This window comes from Aotus nancymaae, unplaced genomic scaffold (genome assembly GCF_030222135.1).
Source record: "Aotus nancymaae isolate 86718 unplaced genomic scaffold, 86718_ANA_hifiasm-v0.15.2.pri h1tg000011l, whole genome shotgun sequence".
Taxonomy (NCBI): Eukaryota; Metazoa; Chordata; class Mammalia; order Primates; family Aotidae; genus Aotus; species Aotus nancymaae.
The window spans coordinates 30,317,645-30,344,143 of record NW_026988422.1 but is presented as its reverse complement, the minus strand read 5'-3'; the positions used below and the strand labels follow the sequence as shown (position 1 = coordinate 30,344,143).

The 26,499-nt window shown below is 53.5% G+C and overlaps 1 protein-coding gene across 1 annotated transcript; it reads right to left on the bottom strand.

The window, feature by feature from the left end:
* Positions 1 to 455: 455 nt before the first annotated feature.
* Positions 456 to 25,597, bottom strand: LOC105727355 (myosin-6). Its single transcript, XM_012467169.3, has 38 exons — positions 25,059 to 25,597; positions 24,514 to 24,726; positions 23,137 to 23,280; positions 22,745 to 22,901; positions 22,622 to 22,649; positions 22,233 to 22,344; positions 21,840 to 21,932; positions 21,260 to 21,323; positions 20,901 to 20,999; positions 20,270 to 20,373; positions 20,037 to 20,175; positions 18,262 to 18,530; positions 17,809 to 17,979; positions 16,318 to 16,627; positions 15,570 to 15,640; positions 15,198 to 15,285; positions 14,992 to 15,109; positions 14,721 to 14,844; positions 14,303 to 14,439; positions 12,434 to 12,689; positions 12,034 to 12,276; positions 11,710 to 11,886; positions 11,291 to 11,436; positions 10,941 to 11,031; positions 8,419 to 8,808; positions 7,954 to 8,080; positions 7,752 to 7,870; positions 7,225 to 7,421; positions 6,523 to 6,706; positions 6,126 to 6,291; positions 5,895 to 6,019; positions 4,679 to 4,987; positions 4,284 to 4,487; positions 3,313 to 3,438; positions 2,841 to 3,116; positions 1,656 to 1,751; positions 895 to 1,029; positions 456 to 537 (listed from the first exon to the last, which is right to left on the bottom strand). The coding sequence occupies exons 2-38, from the start codon at positions 24,712 to 24,714 to the stop codon at positions 514 to 516; spliced, it is 5,820 nt and encodes a 1,939-aa protein (XP_012322592.3). The 5' UTR covers positions 24,715 to 24,726; positions 25,059 to 25,597; the 3' UTR covers positions 456 to 513.
* Positions 25,598 to 26,499: the final 902 nt, after the last annotated feature.

Here is a 26,499-nt window from a genome sequence, read left to right as displayed (position 1 = left end):
CTAGGGGTTGACTAGAATGGAATCTCTCCCATCTCCTTTCCCATACCTTAATTCTCAGCCAGATCTGAGCCTTTTCTGGCATTGGTGGAAAATTCATTTCAGAAAGAATGGGTGTCCTAGGACATCTTTAACTATTGCTGCCTCAGGGGTAGGGTAGGTGGAGAGTGGCTTCAGCTTCAGGACCAAAATGCTACCTCCTACCATCTAGGACTGGCTCACCATTTTGATGCCATTGTCTTCACTTTTGAAATTTCTCCCTCTCCACCCTTGTGTGGTTGACTGAGCAGAACTAGGACTCACAGCTGTCCACCTCAGGCAGAGCACCTCACTCCTCTGCACTTCAGTCTCCTTCCTTGTGAATATGGGATGCCTTGGCTCCGGCAGCTCTGATACAGGGGCTGGGGGCCTCCCTCCTTCAGGATGGACAGTTGGCAGGAAGGACAGATGGGCTCAGGCAGAGTTTGGCACTCATATTTATTATAGGTTGGCAAGAGCGAGGTTCCCGAGGCAGCATCACTCCTCGTCATGCATTTTTTGCTGGAAAAAGAATAAGAGGTGTGAAGGGGCAGCTGACAAGAGGGAGAAGGGTGTGGGGACAAATTCCTGGGGCTTTTAGAGGCCTAAGGGAGATGCCCTTGGAGGGACAGGCAGGGCCCCAGGGATCTTGGGGTCCCACGTTAGATGCACTTGTGATTTAGGGGGATAGAACTGGGGCTCTCTGCAGAAGTTCCAGTCAGTGGGGGGCTGTTTGGAGCAGGAGAGTGGATTCTGGGAGGTTATGGGAGCTGTAGGACTGCCTACGTATAGGGCAAGCAGTGCCCACTCTGAGGGGCACCCATGTCAGGGGACATGCTAATGTGGAAGTGACTAGTGAAACCCAGGGGAAGGACCCACCTTGGCGCCGATGTCGCGGCTCTTGGCTCGCAGCTTGTTGACCTGGGACTCAGCGATGTCTGCCCGCTCCTCCGCCTCATCCAGCTCGTGCTGCACCTTTCGGAACTTGGACAGGTTGGTGTTGGCCTGCTCCTCCTGCGGTGGACAATGGGGATGGGTGAATGAGCTGAGCTGAGGTGGGCTTCGGGATTCTCAGCCTCTCAGCCTGAGGTTCCAGCTCCCTGTCCCTGAGACACTCATGCCTCAGGCATATTCCTGCAACACCCTTTCCAAGGGTATCCTGCACCTGCCTTGCACCCTCCTCAAACTTGTCCAGCATTCGGAGTCCTTCACAGCCATCCACTGCCTAAGACAAATCCACTTTTGCTGCACCTGTCCCGGCCCCTGGGTTTCTGAGCAGGCATGCTCATCATCAGCTCACATCCACCCAGACATCTTCCCCCTTGCCCTGTGCCTAGCTGGGTTCCCTTCCAGGCCTAATTCCATTGCCACCTTCCTGCCTTCAGCTTTGACTGCCCCATGTCCCACGCTAGCATCTACACTGCCTTCTGTTGGGTTATGGTGTCTGAAGCTTGTAGGTTGTGCCTTTGTTAATTCAGAACACCTGACACAGCTCTGAGCATACCAGATGTGTAAAATTAATGTTTGAGAGTTAAAGTTTATAGTAAACTCTTTGTCCAGGCCCCTCTGTGGGAAATGCTCATTGGTTCTCACACACAGTAGGTGTGTTGATGAGAAAGGAAAGAAAACCTTGAACTCACCGCCTCCTCAGCCTGGCGCTTGTAGGCCTTGACCTTCAGTTGTAGCTTGTCCACCAGGTCCTGCAGACGCAGCAGGTTCTTTTTGTCTTCCTCTGTCTGGGGGTGGGAGGGTGGGAGAAGCTAGTTTGGAGGAGGAGCAAATGCAATCACCTTTCCCTCCTCCGTCATTTTACTCTTCTCTTGCCTTTACTGCCCCTCCCTACAATGGTCCAGGTCAAAGAGGTGGTGGGGAAGATTCTCCCACTCTATTGTAGGCCAAAGGGGCGATGCAAGGTTGTAGTCAGGGATTCACAAAGCAATGAAGGCTGCAGTCTTAAAGCTAGAAGTTGGGGGAGGGGCTCAGAACCTAATGGAATTCCTTAACGTGGTAATATAAAGGCACCAGGTCTGTTCCAGCTTCAATCTGGTGGATAAAGCTCCAACTTGGACATACACAGGTGCTCTTGGCCAGTAGTTCTTGACCGGAAGAGGAATAATGAAGAATGCAGAAAGAAGGGGGTATTATCATAATCCAGATTATTCTACATTCTAATATATTGTATTGGGCCAGAATTTAGGCCTCAGGATCACTGGCTCCAACGTTACACCATCCTTCCTGTTTATCATTGTATGTGCTAGGATGCCATTTCTACTTCTGCCCACAAATCACTCTGTGGTTCCATATCTGTAATCTTTCTTGTGCCTCTGGTATCCATCTATCAAATGGATTGACACCCTCGTCTCCTCAGCCTTTTCTTCCCAGGGACGCTGAAAATAACAGGCCATGGGCACAGTTCTGAGCTATGCAGATGGAGGTCTTAGAACATTCTGGGGTCCTCTTTCTCTGTGGCCTTCTCTTTGGGTGCTAGAAGTTCCATGGAAGATTTCCAAGTATTTTTCCCTTGCCTGATTCTTATCCCCATAGTCCAAGGTGGATTCTTTAGACTCTTCATGGTAGCACTTAAAGTTATTTTTTTAAAAACCCAGGGAAAGGCTAGTTAGAAGAATTTTCAGGAAGTAGAAGTAGATTCTTCATTTTCTGGAAAAACTCATAAACTCAAATCAAACTGCAGAGCATGGAAAGAAGGTTAGATCTACCTACCCACAGCGTCTTAAGGGGGAGATGACAGGAGCCCTGTGTGGGCCAGGCAGTGGGGCCAGAGAAGCCACTTCCATATCTACTCCTGGCGTCTAGCGCCGCCGCACCTGGTAGGTGAGCTCCTTGATGCGCCGCTCGCTCTTCCTCATGCCCTTCACCGACTCTGCGTTGCGCTTCTGCTCGGCCTCCAGCTCATTCTCCAGCTCGCGTACCCGCGCCTCCAGCTTCTGCAGCTGCTTCTTGCCGCCCTTGAGCGCGATCTGCTCGGCCTCGTCCAGCCTGTGCTGCAGGTCCTTAATGGTCTGCTCCATGTTCTTCTTCATGCGCTCCAGGTGGGCGCTGGTGTCCTGCTCCTTCTTCAGCTCCTCCGCCATCATGGCGGCCTGTGTGCAGGAGAGAGGTGGCAAGGACATGGGCCCAGGGCCGGGGCCTCTTCCCGCCAAGGATCTCCTCTCTCCCATCAGGCCCTCAAACCCACAGAACTGCAGAGTTGACCTGGCGTTACGGCACAGTGGCCTGGCCTGGACCCAGGGCCTTGTTTGTGTCTTTAGGGGAGGCGGAAGGTGGGCGGTCACTCACATCCGTGATGGCCTTCTTGGCCTTCTCCTCCGCGTTCCTGCACTCCTGCACCGCCTCCTCCACCTCCGACTGGAGCTGGGTCAGATCCGACTCCATCTTCTTCTTCTGGTTGATGAGGCTGGTGTTCTAGACATAGAGAGAGAAAAATGATCAAATATATACTGTACTTTGTTACCTGATTTCATACCCTTTCTCCAGAGAGAATTAAAGGTGGTCGTTTAAAAACAAAAAACGAGCCCACTTTTAGAATATTCCTTGTTTTGTACCCGCTTTCCCTTTTCCTATGAAAGTGGTTACATTCTAGACATTATATCCAAGATTACTAAACTCTGAAAAAATATTTCAAATAGCAAAATGTCTGCAGTATTACTCCAGAGCTCTTTAACAAAATGTTTATGTAGGAGCATGACAATACTCCAAAGAAAATGGAAACAACATTTTACCAGGACAATATTCGAGATGTTTATAGCTATAGCAAGAATGTAGTGGGGTAAGGAAGAGGGGATGAGGTCAGCGGATGATGTCATTCCCACACACACTAGATTAAAGAACAAAACTCCACAGGGCACTGCAAAAGGCGGGCACAAAGTCTCACTGCAGAGTATAACTGAAAACAGTGTGGGTGGGATTGCAGAAAAATGGTGTTCTATCCAGCCTGTTTTGCAAGAGATGCAGTTATGCCTCTTTAAACTTCCAAACTCGTCTTTACAGAGCAAACTGGAGGCTGTCTTTTAGATCAAGAATATTAAATAACAGGATACATTCCACTACTCCTAGATCTTTGGCTTTGGCAGGCATCAGCAATCAATCATGACACTTAGCTTCTAAGTAGAGACCCCCTTTTCAAGATAATGGCTCTGCAGCCACCATGGATGAGAGTTGGCCTAAGAGAGGAAATGATTTGTGACCCTGGAAATGTCCTGGGCTCTGCACTCCGCAGGTTTCCACAAGGTGGCTCCTGACCCCCTCACCTGGGAATGCAGCAGCTGCACCCGCTCACTGGTCTCAATCAGCTCCTGCTCAGCCAGCTTCCGAGACCGCTCTGTCTGCTCCACCACTGCACGCAGCTCCTCCAGCTCAGCCTGCAGCAGGTTGTTACGCCGCTCCACGATGGCGATGTTCTCCTTCAGGTCGTCGTTGGCGCGGACCGCGTCATCCAGCTGGATCTGGGTTTCCTGAAGATCAGGATAGTGGGCGTGAGCAGAGGAGCCGGCCTCGGTGCCCTTCACTGAGGGCATCTGTCAGAGGTCCCTGCAGTGACCCAGGGGCAGGAGGGATTGGGTGTCTGTGTCCAGATACCACCCCTTCTCCAGGCCACGTGGAGGCCAGTCCCCTCTGGGTGAGGGGACCTCCTGCCCCCGTGTACCTTCAGCAAGCTCTGGAGGCTCTTGACTTGCTTCTGGGCCTCGGCGGCCATGCGGTTGGCGTGGCTGAGCTGGATCTCCATCTCGTTGAGGTCTCCTTCCATCTTCTTCTTCACTCGCAGGGCCTCGTTGCGGCTGCGTGTCTCTGCATCCAGGGAGGTCTGCAGAGAGTCCACCACCCGCTGGTGGTTGCGCTTGGCTTGTTCCATCTCCTCGTCCTTCTCTGCCAGCTTCCGCTCAATCTCTGCTTTGATCTGGTTGAACTCCAGCTGGGCCCGGAGGATCTTGCCCTCCTCGTGCTCCAGGGAGGCCTGGGAAGGGGTGGGGGAGGGAATGTGGGCAGACAGGGCACAGGACAGGGTGGGAAGGGAGGATGAGAAGATACAGGGTGTTAGCCAGGACTATGGCCCCGAGAAGAAGAGCTGAGAGGAGATGGGGAGGTGGGATCTTCACCCCATGCCCACCATGGTGCTGTTGGAGAGAAAGTGCTGGACTCCCTGGGCTTCCTCTGTCAAGGAAAGGGTTTGGACCTCACAATTGCCAGACCCTCCAGCACTAACATTGCATAAATTCCTGACCTGTCTAAAGTATTATAGAAAAGGGAGGAGTTTTTATAACCACAAATTCAAATTTTTAACTTTGTTTTCCAGGTCTCTCGCCCTTTCCTGAGAAAAGTTAGAAGCCCAGAAAAACTCAGAGCTGTTCCCAGGTGCTTAAAATTGAAGAGTAACAATAGCTAATATAAAGTGCTTAAATGTGTTCCCTCATTTAATCTTTATAATAATCAAGTGTAAAATTGTATGAGATGTGTATAGTTAATTTCATTTTACAGATGAGAAAACGCAGGCAGAGAGAGAGATTAAAGATCTTGCCCAATGACACAATGGAAGTCCTCAAGCTGTGTTCCAGCTCAGGCCTGTGTGACTCTGGAGCCTACGCTCCTACCCATTGTCTAAGTGGTTATTATCATGGCCAGATTCCAACTTTTAAAACCTGGTGGGAAACAAAACCTTTTGGCCTCTAATCAGACTGACGTTTTCCTTTGGACAGACCTCAGCTTTGGATGTAGTCCTGGGTAGTAGATAGTGGGTAGATGACTTTGAACAAAGAATATGGAGCAAACAGATTTTATCTTGGGGCCAGGGTCACCCCCAGGTGAGGGAGAAGTGGGAGGGAGTGGCAGACTGTGGATAGGGTGCCGGAACTCTCAGCCCTCACCTCTGCCTCCTCCAGGGCTGACTGCAGCTCCAGCTTCTCCACCTCCAGCTGTTTGCGGACCTTCTCCAGCTCATGCACATTCTTTCCTCCTTCTCCCAGCTGCTCAGTAAGGTCCGAGATTTCCTCTGGGGAGCAGAGGGCCAGAAAGCTCAAAGCCTGTGTTCCCTCTGCCCCAGCATGGCCCTCCCTCCCACCAGCCCATCATCTGTGGCCTCTTGAGCCCCAGCACACCCTGAAGGTTCTTGTTCTCCCGCTTGAACGTCTCCAGGTGCTCCAGGGACTCCTCGTAGGCATTCTTGAGCTTGAAGAGCTCGGTGCTGAGGGAGCGCGCCTCCTTCTGCGAGGACTCCAGCTCCGACTGCGACTCCTCATACTTCTGCTTCCACTCAGCCAGGATCTGTCCGGGGACGAGGCTCACTCTTCAGCTCCCCAGCCTTAGCCCCCTGGCCCTACTGCTTCCCAGCGCCCCAGCCCCTAGCCTCAGCCCCATGTTGAAGATCTGTCCCTGGCTCCCAGCCTGGACTCAGGCCTCCTCTCCCACCTCCAAGGAGGACAGCTCGGGCCTCGCCCTGAAGCCCTCACGCCCCCTTGCCCTGCGTGCTGGCTGCAGCCCCGACCCACGGCCCACCTTGTCGAAGTTCCTCTGCTTCTTGTCCAGGGCTGCAGCAGCCGCATTGGAGCGCTCCACGTCCACCATCAGGTCCTCAATCTCGTTCTGTAGCCGGTGCTTGGTCTTCTCCAGTGAGGAGCACTTAGCATTAACGGCCTCCACGGCCTCCTCAGCGTCCTGCAGCCGCTGGGCCAGCTTCTTCCTGCCCAGGGGAGGGTGGAGGGTGTGTGTGTGACTCCACTGAGCAACAGTGGAGCTTTGGATGGACCTCCTCCCACCCCCTCCCTGTATCTCCTTAAGATACCATAAGTCCAGCCTAGAGGGAGCTGAGCCTGCTGGTGCCTGGAACAGAGTCCACCAGCATGGGCTGCCTGGGTATCCTCCCTACCTGCAGTGGCATCTGGGTGTCAGTGGCCCTGGCCCTCGCCCCCCACACAGGCTGATCGACGGTAGCTCCTCTGACCAACAAGCTTTTTGCTCGTCTTATACGTGAGCATCAGGTATAACCCGGGCCAAAAGCTCGCCCGTCACAGGAAGTGGGTCAGGGCCAGCCAGGTTCACAGAGCAAAAGGATCCAGGCTTTCTTCCAAGCGCCTCTGTTGCCCTCTGAGTTCCTCCTGTCTCTCCCAGCTCCTTCCCATGATCACTCTGCCTGTCCCCACCCCAGGTCCTCTCGCTCCTTCCTCTCAGAGCCAGGTTAAAGGGGCATCTGGAGCTCACTTGGCCTCCTCGAGCTCCTCAGTCCGCTGGATGGCGTCCGTCTCATACTTGGTCCTCCACTGGGCCACCTCTGAGTTGGCCTTGGACAGGACGCGCTGCAGCTCAGCCTTGGCCTCCGTCTCCTCCTCGTACTGCTCCCGCAGCAGGTCGCAGTCATGCCGGGCCGACTGCAGTGCGTGGGCCAGGGCGTTCTTCGCCTGGGGAAGGGTGGGCACCAGGAGGTAGGAGGGACTCCCTGTGCCCCATTCTCCAGATCCTTCTCTTGTCTAGTACTTCAACCAAGCCCAGCCTTATTCAGCATGTGGGCTGACGTGGAAACTGTCTGAGGAGAGTCCCAGTTTGCCCACCCCATCCTCTTATGAATAAGGAAAGAGACATTAGATGATGCTTAGCTGCAGGACAGAAGCTAGACTGGAGGTTCTTTCCCTTGCAGAGGACTCTCTCCAGCCCCAGGCTCCATTTTTGGTGTTGAGGTGAATGCCCCAGGGCTGCTGTCAGGCCCGCCCACCCTCCTGCCTGGGCCTCACCTTGCCCTCCTCCTCCAGCTGCCTTTTGAGGTCCTCCATTTGCTGGGTATAGGAGAGCTTCCCCCGGGTCAGCTGCGAGATTAGCGCCTCCTTTTCTTCTAGTTGCCGGGCCAACTCTCCTGGAGGTGAAATGAGGGGCTTGTGGGCCATTCCACAAGTCATGTCCTACTCTAGGCAGGCAGGGCTGATTAGGGGCACCCACCATTCTCGGTCTGCAGCTTGGCTCGCTGGGTGGTGAAGTCGTTGAGGGAGCGTTGGGCCTCTTCTAGCTTCACGCGGTACTCATTGGCCTGGTCCTCCAGTGTCCGAGACACTTTCTCCAGGTTTGCCTTCAGGAAGCAAGGGACAGGAAGGGTGAGTGTGGGAGGGGCTGACTCGACCAGAGGAAGGAAGAGAGGGTCAGAGATGGGGAACGCCAGAGGGCAGGAGGGGGACACGGAAGGTGTGGGAGGGTGCAGTCTGAAGAGGGACTTGAATTAAAGATGGGAGGAAGATGGAGATAAAGATGTAGAGGATAGCCAGAGAGGAGGCAGGGAAGAGAGGAAGAGAGACCAAAGGGTGACAAAGGGAATGAAAATGACAAAGGAGATGGCAGACGGAGAGAGAAGGTGTGGGGGAGGCTCCACTGTGCAGGGGAGAGGGCAAGGAGAGGCTGAGCAGAGCCTGCCTTGGCCTTGATGATATGCTCCATGTTGGAGGTGACATCGTCCAGCTCCAGCTTGAACTCGCTCTTTTCCTTCTCCAGCTTCTGCTTCACCCGCTGCAGGTTGTCGATCTGCTCGCCCAGCTCGGCCACGCTGTCCGCGTGCTTCTTGCGCAGGGCCGCGGCAGTGGCCTCGTGCTGCAGCGTGGCCTCCTCCAGGTCCCGCCGCATCTTCTGGAACTCGGCCTCACGCTTCTTGTTCATCTCGATCTGCACGGATGTGGCCCCGCCAGCCTCTTCCAGCCGCTCGCTGATCTCTTCCAGCTCCCGGGACAGGTCTGAGCGCAGCTTCTCCACCTTGGCCCTGGCGGTGCGCTCGGCCTCCAGCTCCTCCTCCAGCTCCTCGATGCGTGCCTGGGCCGGACACAAAGGGCTCAGACCCACCGCCTGGACCCCTCTGCTGGAATCCCCGTGGGCTCTAAAAGGCTACCAGGCACTCAGGTACCTCTTGAGTAGTGGTTCTCAACTAGGGGCAATTTTGTGCCCCAGGGAATTGTTGGCAATGTCTGATTGTCATGATTTGGTGGGGCTTGCTACTGGCATCTAGAGGGTAGAGGCTAGGGATGGTGCTAAACATTCTATAATGCATAGGCCATCAATAGGAATTCAGTTGAAGCCAAATCTTCAAGGCATTTCCTGAGGGCATCTCAGGCCCAGTCTGAGCATCTGCAGCCCTGAATCCTGAGAATCTGTTTTGAGGGGGATCCTGGGATCCTGTTAGATCAAGAGTTTCAGAGTCTCCAGATTCACTAGGCTGTGTTCCACTATCCATAAGACAGGAAAGTGGATACTTGTATTTTACAAATATTTGCGACAATATGCCTCGAAACAATCAAATACCTTTGCAATTCTCCGGGTTAACCACAGTCCCAATTAGCCATATTCCTCACTCTCCAGGACTTCCTGTGTTTATGCCCAGGGCTGGGTTTCAACATGATTGCTCTCTTTCAGACCAGGAAAGTGCTAGCAGGGTGCTCTCCTGTTCACATCATCTCCTCATCCTCTTCAAATGCTTCTGCCTCACTTTTCTGGTCTTAGCCTTGGTCTTGACTAAATTGTAAGAATATCCTATCTACCATTTTGATCTGTTGTCTGGTTAGCCAGGAGCAAAGTGGGGGTTCAGTGGGGATCCCTTCTCCTGGGGTTATGGACAGCTTTAATGGACCGTTCATGGATGGGTCCTAGGAGCAGCAGAGAGACCACCATGCCTCTGCTCCTAGGATGGAGAAGGTGGGACTTCTGAACAAGATCTTGGGCATGAAGGAGGAGCCACAGCCTATTGCCAGTACCTCATGAGATTTACGGGACTGTTATCCTGGGTCCAAGAGGCCAAAGAAGTTGCCCAGACCCAGGGTAGAAGAGCCTGAGGACGGCCCCGTGGTCTATCTAAAATCCAGAAGGGGCATCCAAGAAGATAGCTAGGCAAATTATTACTGAAGGCAGGCCAGTCCCTGTGCAGCCCCAGAGGAGTGGCATTGTGCTCATACATTACTCGCAGCCTGGGCCATGGGCCTCAAGTGCAGAGGGGAGACTACCTCTTTCTACCAACCACAGTCTACCCCAAAATGAGAGGACAAGTTCTTGCCCCAGTAGCTGAGTTCCTGCTGCACTTGGGGTCACTATGTCCAGAACTGGCCATGTAGCTTCTGTAGCTATAAAATGGGGCTGGCAGTCCCTGCCTTGTGGACTTCCAAGGGTCTTCTGACAAACCCAATACTAAAAGCACATTGAAGTCTGAGTTTCATTAAAGCTAAGGGAGACTATAGCTGTTCACTCAATCCTGACTTGCAGAGGAATGAGAAGGCTATGGAGAAGACACAGCAATACCTTCTTAGGCTAGTGGCTGGTTGAATTCTTTAAACTGGGCTCTATTAAAATGACACTTACATATGTTTCCTAGTTGACAAAGTGGTTTCAAATACATTATCTCCTCTGGTCCTGTGTGGTAGGTATTGTCAGTCTCATTTTATAGGAGAGATGAGAATCTGAGGATCAGGGAGGGTAAGCAATTTGCTCAAGGTTGTAGGAATTGGCTCCTATCATGAGTGCCCTATGGGGACTTAGCCTGGGTTAGTGGCTGGGGTTAGTACCAGGAAGAATATGAACAGAACAACTCACAGGAAGGTGCTCCTTGAAGATTTTTTCCCACCACATTCAGAGGGCAGAACTACTAGAGCAAGGGTTAGAGGAGAATAGAGCCCTATCATTTGTCTTAGAGCAGAAACTCCATGAGGCAGAGCAGATCTCAGAAGGAGAAACCCTTTAGTAGGTATGACTCCCCGCTTCTCAAATAGTTTTGCTCACATAATGTATTCTTGCTCTATGGGGGGAGGCTTGTGTTCCTGAGTGCCTGTCAGTCAGGGATGGTTGGGTCTATGAGGCTGCCTGGAGTTCCAGATACTGTGTAGAACCCTAAGCAGATGCTGTAGCCTCAGTCACCTCAGGGCTATTGAGCTTCCACTTTCCTGCACCGGGAAGAATGTTACCTGGTTTTCCTTCAGTTTCTTTTGCAGCTGAAGGGCCAGTGCCTGCTCATCCTCAATCTTACTGTTCAGCTGATTAATGTCAAACTCCTTCCTGCAGGAGAAGGGTGGGGGTGAGGAAGGGACAGGTGGCCTTCCTTCCTCTGGGGCTCATTCTCTTCTTGGCCTTAGCATGCCAGAATCAGCACGTCCCCATCCTCCCACCAGCCCAGAGAGTAGAGGAAGAGGGCTGTGATTGACCTCATTCCCAGTGTGCCCACGGCAACTGTGGGCAGTGGGGGTGCAGCACCCTGCACTCTATCCACCAGGCCAGACACCTCCATCAGCCCCTCCTGGCCACCACAGTCTCCTACTTTTTGAGCTTTTCGTCCAGCTGCAGCTTGTCATTCTCCAGGTCCATGATGCTTTCCTGGGTCAGCTTTAGGTCACCCTCCAGTTTCCGCTTCGCTCGCTCCAGGTCCATGCGCACCTTCTTCTCTTGCTCCAGGGATCCCTCCAGCTGAAAGAGAGAAGAAAAAAAGCAATGTGTGGAATACATGAAATCCATAGAGCGTGCTCTTTTGTCTCCTTCCAAACTTGAAGTCCAGTGGGATTGGAAGTCAAACCAGTAGAGAAATCCTGCAAGCACAAAGGATTCAGAGACCTACACTAGTGCAGAGCAAAAAAGCTCCAAGGGCCACAGAAGTTAATTTAGGGATCAGGACTTTCTGGGCCATTGGTGTTGCCTGCAAAATCTTGCTCTGAGAGAGGAAATGGGGTTCTTACTACTCACATCATCCACCTGCTGTTCCAGTTTGACCTTAGACTTGGACAGGCTGTTGACCTTGTCCTCCTCGGCCTGAAGGTCATCCAGGGCCTGCTGGTGGGCCTCTTGTAGAGCTTTCTTCTCCTTAGTCAGCTTGGCGATGATCTCATCCAGCCCAGCCATCTCCTCTGTTAGGTTCTTCACCTGCCGACCAAGAACCCATCTCCTTTAGGGTCAAAGATCACCAACTTGGAGACATCTGTGGGGAGCTCCATGCCAAGGACCACGACTACATTTTGGTCTGGGAGTCTTGAGGAGACCTGGGCTGGAGCCACAGGGAGCTGCCCTCACCTTGTTCTCTGTTGCGTGCTTCTCCTTCTCCACCTTGGCCAGTGTCAGCTCCAGGTCATCGATGTCTTTCTTGAGCTCTGAGCACTCGTCTTCCAACTTGCGCTTCTTGGCAGTGAGCTCAGCGTTCATCTCCTCCTCGTCTTCCAGCCTCTCATTCATCTCCTTCACTTTGGCTTCCAGCTGAATCTTGTTTTTGATCAGCTGGTCGCAGCGCTCCTCAGCATCATTGAGGTTGTCTTGTTCCTGGGAGAAGAGAACAGGGAGGAAGCTGATGGTTAGAGAGGAGACCTAGTGTCTTAAAAAGAGCTGGTACTCCTCGACTCCCAGCCCCTGGTTGTGAGATGGGCTGTAATCTAGGGGAGGGGAGAGGAGGGCTGAAGAGATAATCACGTGGCCTCACTGCCTGCACTTGGAGCTGCAGATCGTTCTTCTCCTGCAGCAGGGACACCATCTTCTCCTCCAGCTCCTTGCGGCGAGCCTCGGACTTCTCCAGCGTCTCTTTGATGCGCCCGAACTCTTCCTTCATGGTGGCCATCTCCTTCTCTGTCTCTGCGCTCTTCAGCAGTGGCTTGATCTTGAAGTAGAGCTTCATCCAGGGCCAATTCTTGACCCCCATGAAGGCTCGAATGTTCCACTGGATTACCAGCAGGGCATCCCTGATGAGGAGGCAGGGTGGGGCACTATGAAACAGCGCTTCTCAATCATGGGCCCGACTAAGCCAGTTTGTAGGCACATAGCCTTTCTTCCTGTGCACGCCCACCCCCAACATCACTACACTGAACATGGAGTTGCTTGATAAATATTTATTAATCAATTTGATGAAAGGGCAGTCTCTATTCTCCCAGCTGGGATATTAGTGATAATGGACACTACCACTTACAGAGTGTCTACTCTGTTCAGTTTTTTATTCTCATAAGAACTTCAGATATGTTAAAAAGTTATGTAGGAGTTTACATATAAGAATATCTATAATATGTATGTAAGTTACTAAGCATGAAAGCAAAATGACTATCCATGAACCCACCACCCAAACACTTCAGTGTTACCAGCCATTGAGCTACCTGTGACTTCCTTTCTACACCCGTTACCACACCAGCAGCAGCCGCTATTCTGAATCTTATTTTTCCTTTCCTTGCTTTTTCAAAAATGACTTTAATCACATATGTATGTATCTTTATTTTTATTTTATTTATTTATTTTTGAGATGGAGTTTCACTCTTGTTGCCCAGGCTGGAGTGCAATGGCATGATCTCAGCTCACTGCAACCTCCACCTCCCGGGTTCAAGCGATTCTCCTGCCTCAGCCTCCTTGGTAGCTGGAATTCCAGGTGCCCACCACCATGCCCAGCTAATTTTTGTATTTTTAATAGAGACAGGGTTTCACCATGTTGGCCAGGCTGGTCTTCAACTCCTGAACTCAGGTGATCCGCCTGCCTCAGCCTCCCAAAGTGCTGGGGTTACAGGCATGAGCCACCCTGCCCAGCCATATGCATGTATCTTTAAACAATGAATGGCTGGTTTTGATATTCATGAGCTTTATAAAAATTGCATCATACTATATGTATACTTCCAAGATTTGTTTTTGTTTACTAACAATATGCTTTAATGTTCAAACATATTGTACCATATAGTTGGAGTTCACTTCTTTTCACTGTTTTATAATGTTCTACTGAATGACTATAATACTATTTACCCATTCCCTTGTGGATGGAAATTCAAGTTGTTTTAAGATTTTTGCTATTATGACCAGTGCTGCTAAAAAGATTATTTTTCGTGTCACGGTGTACATGTATAAAAGTTTCTCTGTAGGAATATACTCAGGAGTGGAATGGAACAGTATGCAGCTGCTCAACTTTAAGAGATAGTGATGAACTGTTTTCCTAGGAAGTTGCACTAATTTACACATCTGTAAGCAGTGGGTCAAGCGTCTTAATTTTTGTCAGTCTAGTGGTTTAAAATTTTTTTTTAATTATGTTACCTTTTATTTTTGTGTACTTCTTTCATTTTTTAAAATTTGTAGACCATTTGAGCAAGCAAAGTCTAATTTTAAAATGGTACCTCATTGGCATCTTAATTTGCATTTTCCTATATTGAATTTTCTTTAAAAAAAAAAAAAGAGGAAGAATTTGCAATGAGATTCCAAGTGGTAAAGTAAGCTTGCCCAGGCCAGCTTATAGGTCTAAACCCAGGTCTTCTGACCCACACTAATTGACGCTGAGGATCTGCCTCTTAAGTCTCCGGCGCACCCCTCCCTTTTCCTCCTGGCTCACCTGCGCTCCACTATCTTCTTGAACTCAATGCGCATGAGCTGACCTCGGGCTTGGGCCTGCATGCGTGTGAGGATGCGGCTCAGCCTCTCATCCCGCATCTCCTCCAGCAGCCCCAGCAGCCCTGCCTTGAAGAACACCTGCAGGCAAGGGGTAGATGCAAGGGGACGCAGCCTCAGAGGGGGTTGTCCAGGGTGGAAGGAGAGGGTGGAAGACCCTGGATGAGCTCCCAGGCAACCCATCACCCCAGCATTCTAGAAGTGAGAGTAAAGATTTGACAAGACTGGAATAAAGCCTGGGTTTTAGCCCTTGATATGGTTAGTAAGGAAGCCAGAATTAGGGATCTGCCTTCTGAACTCCTCTCTGCTTCACTCAACATGGCCACCTACCCTGCAACCACCCAATAGGGCTCTAGACTCACCTTGGTGTGGCCAAACTTGTACTGGTTGTGGTCGATGTCCAGAGAGCTGAGCAACTTCTCTGACCCCTTCCTGCTGTCAATGAACTGTCCCTCAGGGATGGCCGCTGGGTTCAGGATGCGATACCTGAGGAGGGAAGTGTCCAGAGTCAGTCATGCTCTGCACTGATCTGCTCTACCCACAGAATTCCAGGGCCACCTGCAGACTCCCGTTCCCACCAGGGCAGCCCTGGCTCTCCCTGTTCTCTGAGCTCTGGGGTGCCCTCATACCCACCTCTGCCGGAAGTCCCCATAGAGGATGCGGTTGGGGAAGCCCTTCCTGCAGATGCGGATGCCCTCCAGCACGCCATTGCAGCGCAGCTGGTGCATGACCAGGGGGTTGTCCATCACCCCTGTGCCAGGAGGGAAGGGGAAAGGGTCAGGCTTAGGGTGAGTGGATGCCAGGCATCCTCCCCAGACTAAAGCCTTCTCCTGCCTCACCTGGAGCCTTCCGCTCATTGGGGATGATGCAGCGCACAAAGTGAGGATGGGTGGTCCTCAGGTTGGTCATCAGCTTGTTCAGATTTTCCTGGAGGCAGATGAAGGTAAGGAGTTAGGAGCCACAAGGACCATCCCTTAGGCCCTTAAGCCCTGGTCCCCAGACACTCTCCATCAGAATCTTCAAAGGGACAGGGGCTGACATGTAATTTATGACGTGAGTTCAGGCTTGTGTGGAATCTACACACCAAAAACGACCACTTAGCTCTAGCTTCTTTCCTCATCAAACTCAAGCACCAGAATAGGTGGTGCAGCCAGAAGAATCTGGGCTGGGCTGTTCCACCAGATGTCCTGGCACCCCTGGGCGCTTCTTACCCGGTGGAGAGCTGACACTGTCTGGAAGGATGAGCCCTTTTTCTTGCCTCCTTTGCTTTTACCACTGTCCCCTAAATAACAAGAGGAGGAACAATGAACAGGAGCTGGAAAATAGAGGCACCCTCGGGCAGAGGCAAGGCTCTGCTGATTACTTGGTAGCTCTGAGACTTTGGGTAAGGAGTTCTCCAAGATTCAGTTTACCATGAGGATGACAGTAGCAACCTCCCAAAGCTGTAGAGAGGGTTAGATAAGACCGCGACTATAGGGCAGCTCACTGGTGCTTGCCCATAGTAGGCACTGACATACATCAGTGCTCGTAGCCCTCCCTCTTCTAGCCCCGCCCTTCCTCTTATATCTTTCCACGTTCTACTTTTCTTCTTACACTTTATCCTCTTCCTTTCAAACCACATCCTTTCTCTTCCTTCTCTGAACTGGAGGATCCTTTGTTCAGTGTCCTCTCAACATTTGTTGAGAAATCCCCCATGCATCGCTCCCTGCTGGGCACGGTACAGGGATGCATGCGCCACCCTCACTGACCTCCAGTTACTCCCAATCTTGAGGAAACCTGAGACAGCTACAGCAATACTACAGGTGCTATGAAGAGGCCCAGATGGACTGTGGTGAGGTGAGCCAGGAGGTGGCTTGACTCGCAGGCTCCCCTGTGCCTGTGTCTGGAGTCATGTGCTTTGAAGCAGCAGGACCCTGGCTCCAGAAGGCCCCTGGCCCAGTGCAGGGGCCGCCCACTTACCAGAATCGGCAGATGCATAGGTGGAGAAGAGAGTGGCCATGAGTTTGAGGGAAGACTTCTGGTACAAGGCCACGACAGTCTCGTTGAGAGGATCCTTGTTTTTTTCCAGCCAGCCCAGGATGTTGTAGTCCACGGTGCCGGCGTAGTGGATCAGGGAGAAGTGGGCTTCCGGCTTCCCCTTGATGTTGCGTGGCTTCTGGAAATTGTTGGACTTGCCCAGGTGGTTGTCATACAGCTTGGCCTTGAAGGTCATGTCGGTGGCCTTGGGGAACATGCACTCCTCCTCCAGGATTGACATGATGCCCATGGGCTGAGGGCAGGGTGAAGAGGCAGAGAGAGAGTCACTGAGCACACTCCCGGGCTTCCACAGTCCCGCACCCCGACAGGAAAAGGACTGTAGAGCCAGTAGCACTGGCCCGCTGATGGGGACCTGTGCTGGTCACTCTTGCCCCAAAACAGGGAGCCAGTTCCTCCCTCTTTCTGCCCAGTGGATCCAACAAAGAGCCGTGCACTCCTAATCACCCCTGCAAGGCCCGCAGTGCCTCACAGCACAGCCCCTTCTCCCTGACTGCTCACTGCCCAGAGGCAGCAAGGCAGGGACAGATGTGCATCAGAGGTTCTGGGCCAGACCCTGTCTATATGACACAGGTAGCAATTCTTTAGGGAATGAATGGAAAGATTCAGGTTCTTCACAACCATCTGCACTTCCAAAAATGTGGTGGTTATTGACTTTTCTTGGGGCAGAAATCCTTTTAAGAATTTGTTGAAGCCAAAGACTGTCTCTCCAGAAAAATGCATGTACACACAAACACATGTATACACACACACATGCACACACATGTATGTATGAATGTACACATGCTTTCATACACAGTTTTATGGGATTGTAAGGGCTCTGAAAGATGAGGCTCTGGTTAAGAATATGGGTAATGACCCAAAGTGTGTGGGGAAGCTTCTATTTTCTGAAGGTCATGGCCTGGCTGGGTGTGGGTCAGACACTCCGGGCTCTGGCCTGTGCTGGCAAAGAGCAGAGGCCCCCTGAGAGCAAGTCAGTCCTGGCCCATGGGGCCTCCCGCCTGTGGCCTTGTCTCTTCTGAGGAATGCCCATAGGCAAAAGGGCTAGAGACTGGCTTATTTCTAAACCAACAGGAATGTGGTGGGAGGCCAAACATCTCTCATTTCAGCCTAGGATCTTTCCAGGAATGACACTTCTCATGGGCTGTCACAGGGTCCAGAGGCCTCTCCTTTACTACATCTCACTCTTATGACACTGAGGGGACCACCACACAGGGGCGTACAGTGCAAGGTCCTGGGAAAGGAAGTGGGGGGCTCATCCTGTGCCTGCCCATGACTTCCCAGTGGGGAGAAGCTGAGCCTGGAGAACGGCCTGAGATTCTTGGAACTCTAGGTTCTTGGGTGTAGATGGGACTCGGCCGCCACTTTGTCTGGAGGGCAGAGGAGGGGACATAGGCAGTGAGGCCAAGGAGGCACCTTCTCAATGAGGTCGATGCAGGCCTGCAGGTCCATGCCAAAGTCGATGAACTCCCACTCGATGCCCTCCTTCTTGTACTCCTCCTGCTCCAGCACGAACATGTGGTGGTTGAAGAACTGCTGCAGCTTCTCGTTGGTGAAGTTGATGCAGAGCTGCTCAAAGCTGTTGAACTGCAGGGGGCATGAGGGGTGGGAGCAGTCAGGGAGCGGGTGTGAGTGGCCATTGGGGCTGTGCCCGTGCACTGTGCTCGAGCACAGCAGGGCGTGCCTGGTCCCCTCCATGTCAGGGCAGTGCAGGAGGGCCTCCCCTGAAGACAGGGACAGCGACTGCCTCTGTCACCACACAGTCCCCACTGCCTTCCCATGCCTGGTCCACAGCTGGCTCTCAGCAAATGGCTGTTGAATGTGGGAGCAAGCGAGTGATTGTTCTCCTCCCAGGGGTCCCCGACTCACGTCAAAGATCTCGAAGCCAGCGATGTCCAGGACTCCTATGAAGTACTGGCGTGGCTGCTTGGTCTCCAGGGTGGCGTTGATGCGTGTCACCATCCAGTTGAACATCTTCTCGTACACTGCCTTGGCCAGTGCCCCGATGGAGTAGTACACCTGCTGCACGCTCTGCCCCTTGGTGACGTACTCATTCCCCACTTTCACCCGAGGGTGGCACAGCCCCTTGAGCAGGTCAGCTGAGTTCAGCCCCATGAGGTAGGCGGACTTGTCGGCATCTGGTTGAGAAGGAAAAAAGTGAGTGAGCACTTCGTTTTTTTTTTTTTTTTAAAGACAGTGTTTTGCTTTGTCACCCAGGCTGAAGTGTAGTGGTGCGACCTTGGCTCACTAGAGCCTCCACCTCCTGATTGAAGCGATTCTCCTGCCTCAGCCTCCTGAGTAGCTGGGACTACATATGTGAACCACCAAGCCAGGCTAATTTTTGTATTTTTAGTAGAGACAGGGTTTCAACATATTGCCCAGGCTGGTCTCAAACTCTTGACCTCAAGTGATCCTCCTGCCTTGGCCTCCCAAAGTGTTGGGATTACAGGTGTGAGCCACCACACCTGGCCTGAGTGAGCACTGGCAGCAAGTGAGCCTCCTTCCCTGTTCTGAGGCCAAGGCTTTAGGAAGCATCAGGTCCAATTTCTTCTTCTTAAAGATGAAGGAATCAAGGCCCAGAAGAGCACAGGGCTTGCCATGATTACTCAGCCAGTGTGTGCCTGAGTTAGGCTGTAGCCCAGGCCCCCTTGTCCAGCCCATATCTCTTGCCACAACCGGCTCTTCTTAGCTCTGTCTCTCTCTACATCTGTACCATCACTGGGCCAGGTCTTTCACAAGCACTGCTGTGGGCATACCCCCACCCTCACTGTGCCCCTCACCTCTCTAGGGCAGGGATGCGGCTGAGGGGCTAGATGTCCTCTGCTCCCTGTCTCCTTAGTTCTCTACCCCAGTATCTAGCTCTGGACTGGCCATGCTGTCCTCTCAATCCACATGTTGCCCAGTTTGGCTGGGAGATCAAGGCAAGAGTATATCGAACAGCATCCCACTCCCACCCCCAGCCATCCAAACGTGTCACCCAACATGGGGATTTCTCTATTTAGAAGAGGAGTTATTTGGTATAATTTCAAGAATGTTGTGATAACTGTTGGTGTGCTATCATGAACCCCAGCTTGACATTTTGATCTGGGCAGACTTGGAGAAGGGTCCCTGAAGGTGGGGAGGAATGTTCTTGGGCACCTGTCTAGCACTGTTTGCACCTCCACATTTCCTCAGAGGACCTCACAGTAGCCACCAGAGGAGTGAGGAAAGATTGTCCATCTGTTTCACTGAGGAGGAAACTGATGCACCAGTGCCCTGGGCTGTGTCCTGAGCCCTGGCCCACTGCCTCCCAAATAGAACATGGTTTGAGCCCACGAGGGGCTTACCCAAGGGTTGTGCAGGCAAAGGCCCTGCATCAGTGATGGTGATGTGCAGAGCTGAGGGGTTGTGCTTCCTGGGGCTGGGCAAGTCTTGGCACAGGAGGAAAAATCCCCACCTCAGTTCTGGTGAGTGCAGCTGGGGTTGAGGAGTTGGTGGAATTGTGGCAGACTCCCTGTTTGCCCACATCTCCCATATCCCTGTCCCTCGCCATCCCTCCACACACCCTGCCGCTCCATAAGCCTCAGATCCTCTGGGGTCTGAGTCCCTGGAGAGCCTGGTCAGCACCTCAGGCCTTCCCAGCGCTGTCCGCCTGCCCCTCTCACCTTCGGTGCCGTCTGGCTCCGCCTGCTCCTCCCGCTGCTTCTGCTTGAACTTCATGTTCCCATAGTGCATAATGGCTCCTGTCAGCTTGTAGACGCCAGCTTTCTCCTCTGAAGTGAAGCCCAGCACGTCAAAGGCGCTCTGAGACGGAGTGAGAGACAAAGAGGGGTGTTGGAGCACTGGCCCCAGGAGCTCTTGGGGGCCCTGGAACAGCCACAGCAGCCCCCTCACTCACGTCAGTGGCCATGAGCTCCTCAGAGTCATCGATGGAGGCTACGGACACCTCTCCCTGAGACACGAAGGCGTAGTCATAGGGGTTGTTGGTGACCAGCAGCATGTCTGCACCAGGCAAGGGTTGGGGCATGGGCAAGGGGGCAGGTGGGGGGCAGGGAAGGGACAGGGAGGGTTGAGAAAGGGAGGGAGAGGGAAGGGATAAGGAGAATGGAGGAGGAGAGGACCGGGAGCAGGGAGAGAAGTCAGTAAGGACCAAGCAGTGAACCCAGAGGAAGTGAAAGGGTAGAAGAGGGGTCCAGGCAGGGGCTCCAATGACAAGGAGGAGGGAGGGTGGCAGGGGGGTGACACAGGGGAGATGGGAAGGCAAATAAAGAGGAGAAGGCAGAAGACAAGCCGAGGGAGGAATGGATAGAAGGGCGGAGAAGAACTGAGGTGTGTGACTGTGCACGGGGAGGTGAGAGGAGATGCAGGCGGTCTCAGGTGGGGAAGGGAGACAGAGTGACCGGAGGGAGGAGGGAGGTGACCATCGAGGTGAGGTGCAGTGGGGAGCAGGAGGGCCCTGCCCTGAACACAGATGGCTTTGGGGAGGGCAGTAGGGACAGTGGGGGGTGGGGGGTGGCAGGCAGGTTCACCCAGCAACTCTGGCTTCTTGTTGGACAGAATCTGGTAGAAGATGTGGTAGTTTCTCTCAGCCTTCAGCTGGAAGATCACCCGGGACTTCTCCAGCAGATCTGATGTGGGCAGACGGGAGGAAGGCAGATGAGGAAGGAAAGAGAGTAGAGCCAGAAAAGGGTGACGGTGGGGGCAGGGGTCACCCACAGCATGATGAAGAGAGCCAGGTGAGAAGATGTGGCTTAAAAAAAAGCATCCTAAAGCCCAGAGGCAAATGCAGACAAAGACGGGAGATGGGAGGAATGATGAGACCGGCTGCCCGGCAGGGAGAGAAGGCAGAGGGGACCTGGAGGGCGGCAGCCTCCCTGTTGGCACTCACAGGTCTCTATGTCTGCAGAAGCCAGCTTTCCAGTGGCCCCAAAGTGGATCCTGATGAATTTCCCCTGGGGACGAATGGGACAGAGTGAGGGAACTAGCCAGAAGGACAGAATGAAATCCCCGGCCCTCTATTCAGCCCCAAAGCCCTGGAGGGTTCTGGAAATGTAAATGAGCTCTTTGGTATCTCAGCTGAGTATAAGTGAAGCCGGGCAGAGGATGCCACCCTCACACGCTGTGCAGGGACCTCTGAGTGGAACCTCGGTCCAGAGGGGAATGCACACAGAACGTCCCCTGCTTGTACCCCTCGTATGATCTCACCTAATCCTCCCAGGAATCTGCAGGGTGGATATAAGTCCCCCTGTTTCACAGGTGAAGGGACTGGGCTCAGAGAGGTGTGGGGACTTGCTGAGCAAGTGGAAAATCAGACCCTTGGCTCCAAAGCTATGCTGTCTCCCCACCACCGTGTGCATGTTGATATCCCAAAGCCAGGTACAGTACAATCAACTGGGTGTGGCAAAACAGCACCCCTCTTTTCTTGTCAAGGCTGGGTGGGGCCATTGGGAGTTGTCAAAGGCACTCACGAAGCGGGAGGAGTTGTCATTCCGGACAGTCTTGGCGTTGCCGAAGGCCTCCAGAGCGGGGTTGGCCTGGATGATCTGGTCCTCCAGGGTGCCCTATGAAAGGAGCAGAACCACCCGGGTTCATCATCTGTCCACCTCCAGGCAGTGGTGGGAGGGCAGGAGGCTGCCCTGGCCCTGAGGAATGGGGGTGGGGGCTGGGTGAGCTACTGGTGCACCCAGACCTCAGGGTGGGTGTCTCCTATCAGGAGGGTCTTCCACACACTGGGCTGACCGTCAGGAGCCCAGCTCAGTGTGGCTGTACCCACCATGTCACAGGGAGGGCAGGGTTAGGGGTAACTCAGGTCAGCCTCCCCCTCCACCCCGGTTCTGCCAAGCCTGTGGCCCCCATGGCACCTTGTTTGCATTGGCATTGTCCTTCTTGCCACGGTCACCTATGGCTGCAATGCTGGCAAAGTACTGGATGACACGCTTGGTGTTCACAGTCTTCCCTGCCCCGGATTCTCCCCTGGGGGCCACAGGGACCAATCAGAACTTGGGATTCCTACTGTTCTACATGCAGCGCTCAGCATCACAGGCTCCACTTCCCAGCCCCACCATCAGAGCACAGCACCCAGCAGGATTTGCCTGCTGTGGTTCATTGCTCTGGCACCCCTCTAACGAGAGCTCAGTGCCCCACTCTCCCTGCAATTCCAGCCTTAAACCTCTCCTCCCAGCTACACCGCAGGCCTCAGCCTGCATACCCCCAGCCCAGTCCCCTTCGTGGGAGGTTGGCACTCGCTCACGTGATGAGGATGGATTGGTTCTCCCGATCTGGAATAAAAAAGAGGAGAAGCAATGGGGTCAGGGCTGAGGGTCTGGGTGGGTGTCTCGGGGGAGGGGCAGAGGCCAGGAGTCACCAGGCTCACCTGTCAGCATGTACTGATAGGCATTGTCAGAGATGGAGAAGATGTGAGGTGGGGCCTCACTCCTCTTCTTGCCCCGGTAGGCAGCCACCACCTCAGCATTGTACACCGGCAGCCACTTGTAGGGGTTGACAGTGACACAGAAGAGGCCTGAGTAGGTCTGGAGCGGGAGACAAGACCCAGCATGAGGTTGGTGGGGCGAACCTGGGACAGGTAGTGGTGGCAGCCAGGCGTGTCCCTGTTCACTCCAGCTGGCTTCTCTCCTCCTGCAGCTGACCAGGGGTGGAGGGGGGAAGGGGACTTGGGTCCCTTGGGAGAGTCCCTCCCCCTTTTCTTGGCTTATTTCGGCCTCCACACAGGACAGGAAGTCTCTGCAGTGTGCAGGAGCTGCTCACATAGATCATCCAGGCTGCGTAGCGCTCCTTGAGGTTGAAAAGCACCGCGGGCTCGTGCAGGAAGGTCAGCATGGCCATGTCCTCAATCTTGTCGAACTTGGGTGGGTTCTGCTGCAACACCTGGTCCTCCTTCACAGTCACCGTCTGGAGGGGGCACACAGGCAGGGGGATGGGTAGCCACACCACTCTGGGACCTTGCTGGCATTGCCAACTGACCTCCTCCCAGGACACAGGCCATGACTGGCCTTGCTTCCCTTGCTCTGACCAGTGCTCTGACCCCTACCCCTTATCTCACCCGGGACACTTTTCCCAGATAATTTCCCAGTTTTCCTTCCCACTGTATCTCCCATCCTAGAGACTGTCCTAGGGTACCTTTCCCTTGCCAGGTCCCCAGACCCTGTGCCCATGACCATCACTTCAGTCCCTATGTTTCAGGGGTCTTGGGGCAGACCTGGAGATAGGCAGCTCTCAGATCTGTGCGCACCTTATGCTGACCCTGAGGCTGTCTCCCGTGGGCGGTGCTCTAGGGTATCTGTTGCTCAGGGCAAACCTTCACCCCTTCTGGAAAAGCAGTTCACCCATGTACCCCACACTCCTATCCATCACTATTGGTGTGGTTGGATTGGCAGCAATCAGTCTGCCATGCCCTGATGTCACTGGGTCCTGCCAATAGACATTCCAGTGTTTTTTGTAGTGGAGGAGTCCATGGCTCTAAATGACTAAATGATCTGCCTGCACAGTGACTAGTGGGTGGCAGACCTGGGATCAGAGTCAAAAGCCCCAGGGGATTGTGGCCTGTTATTCTACACTTCAATGAGATGTAACATTCAGTCAAGGAGTCCATGAGACACACAGCTCTGAGCTGCGGCTGGTAACCAGGGGCGATTCTCTTGGCTGGTGTGAGCGAACCAGGGATCAGTGGCTTCTGAGTGCCAGTCAAGGACTGAGTGCTCAGCTCAAAAGTTTCTGATCTTTGTGTTCATCTGGGTCTAAGAATTTACTCTTGATTTGGGTGAACAGAATTTGAGAAAGTGGAGCCATGGAGGAAGCTGAGGCACAGGGAGGAGGGATACAAGTGCAAGAAGCGGGCATCCCTTAATGCTGTGTCTGCCCACTTTATCTGCAAGCCCCCTCTGAGGTGAATACTGAGGCCTTTCTCCCCCAGCATCCTCTCTGGCAAGGGGCACATGTCCCTGGGTGGCACCTGTTGCACCTGCTCAGGTCAATTTGAGAGGGGTCAGATTCTGGGCTTCCTGGCATCCGCACTGGCCTTGGCTTTTCTCCAGCCCTCTCAGCTCCCGCTGCAAGTGGCTCCACCCCTGCATCTTCTTCCCAAAACCTCCTTCCCTTCTGTCCTGGCACCATGGCCCCACTCACCTTGCCATTCTCCGTTTCAGCAGTGACCTTGCCCCCCTCCCGGGACACAATCTTGGCTTTGACAAACTCTTCCTTGTCATCAGGCACAAAGCACTCAGTGCGAATGTCAAAGGGCCGGGTCTGGGCCTCCAGACGCTCCTTCTCTGACTTGCGGAGGTACTGGGCTGCCGCCCCAAAGTCAGCCATCTGGGCGTCGGTCATCTTGGCGCTCCCCTGGGTCAGAGACAGGAGGGCTGTGTTACTCCTGAGGGGGCCCATGCTCCACGAGTGGCCTTGTCCTCTTCCTGACCCCGCTCCTCCCCACCACCCTGCAAGAGGCACCTGGTGTTCCACCCTCCCCCACTCAGGGCTCTGCTTCTCCTGCCCTCTGAGGTGATGCTGAAGGAGAATCTCTGTAAGGGGTTTGCCTGGGGTGACATTGACTGGAGTTTGCTAAGGGGTGGCGCTGAGTGCTTGGAGGAGGGACAGCAGACCCTGGTCCAGCAATCCGGCTCCCAGGAGAAGTGTGCCTGGCTCTCTGCAGAGAAGATGGGGGTGGATCTCACCTGGTTATCCCTTCACAGAGAATCCTGAAGAATCTGGACCGTGGGTGGAGTGAGGAACCACAGAGGTGCAGCCGGGCAGAGAAAAGAACAGACAAGGAGAGTGAAGAACAACAGAGGCAGGCCCCCGTGGATGAAGGCAGCCCCAGAGTGCAGACAGGCAGGACAGACCAGGGAGTCAGAAAGAGACAAGACGCAGAGGCAGAAGAGAAGGGTGCCGAGTCAGTATGAGTGCGAGGGACAGGGTGTGAAAACAGTGTTAGAAGCAGATAGGCAGGGAGGTGAGGACACACGCCAAGAAGGAAGGGCAAGGGAGAGAGACAGACAAAGAAGCATGATTGTGACAAGTGTCGATAAAGACCAAGAGGCAAGATAAAACCAGGATCAAGGGAAGGAAGCCATCCAAAGGAGAAAGGAAGATGGAAAGATGGGACAGCATGTAGGAGACACAGAATGATGCAGATAAAGAAACATAGTTGTAGAAGAAAAGAGGTTTCTGGGTTTCCTATGGGACCTCCTTGTGTCAGTGGCAACTTCCCCGGACCTGGAGATAGACAGAGTTAGCAGAGCCCTTGGGCCTCCAACTGACCTGCACCCCACTCCTGCTGAAGGAGGTCCCTCACGGTGGGGGTTCTGTGGATGGGCTGCAGGGCATCCCACCCCAAACCTCTTACCTGGGCTGGAGGAGTCTCTGTCTGTCCTCAAAGCTCCAGCTCCTTTATATCCCATTTCCCCCACCCCCTACCTAAATTTGGAGTCCTTCCGGAGGGACCCTCCCTCCCACCTCTCTCCCCTCCTGGCTCCTCCTCCCTTGATCCCTTGGCTCTGGAGGTGACAGGAGGACAGCAGGGCCCCCAGATTTGCCCATGAAAGGTCTGCTGCCCCAGCCTCTCTGGCTCCACGGCCTTTTTTTAGTCCTTGGGCACATTCCTCCCCTCCAAAGCGCTGATGAACAGATAGTGGGAAGACAGAACCTTCTCGCACCCCCTCTCCCAGCCAGCCGTGGCCCTTACCTTGGTTATTTTTAACCTGAAGGGTGAATTGAACACATGGGTGAGGGTCACCTTCTGCAAGCCAAATGCCTGTCCTCTGCCTCCCAACCATGGGCTTTCCTCCTCTGTTCCCCAGCCTCTCCTTCCCACTCTGACCTGCCCTCACACAGCCCCACACTGGGAGCATCTTCCTGCTCTCAGAACTAGAGTCCCCCAATGTTGGGGGCTGAAAGCTGGAGTGTGGTGCCCAGGGAAGGGACCTACTGTCCACCTCCGTGGCCCAGTTTCCTTTTGTTGGGAACATCTGTCCTGACCTCAGTCTGCACAAGTGCCATGCCTGGTTTTCTTCTATTCCCCAAGTCCCCAGACAAGTGTCTTCCCAAGGACTTGAGGCCACCCTGGTTTGGGGACACATCTGGAGTCCCCACCCCTTCCCTGATGCTCCTGATACA

Coding starts and splice junctions, on each gene's coding strand:
- LOC105727355 (XM_012467169.3), bottom strand. CDS start 24,714: ATGACCGACGCCCAGATGGCTGACTTTGGGGCGGCAGCCCAGTACCTC. Junction 15,110..15,197: donor CAATGAGCGGAAGGCTCCAG/GTGAGGCAGGAG, acceptor CTCCTGGCACAG/GGGTGATGGACAACCCCCTG. Junction 14,845..14,991: donor TATGGGGACTTCCGGCAGAG/GTGGGTATGAGG, acceptor TTCCCTCCTCAG/GTATCGCATCCTGAACCCAG.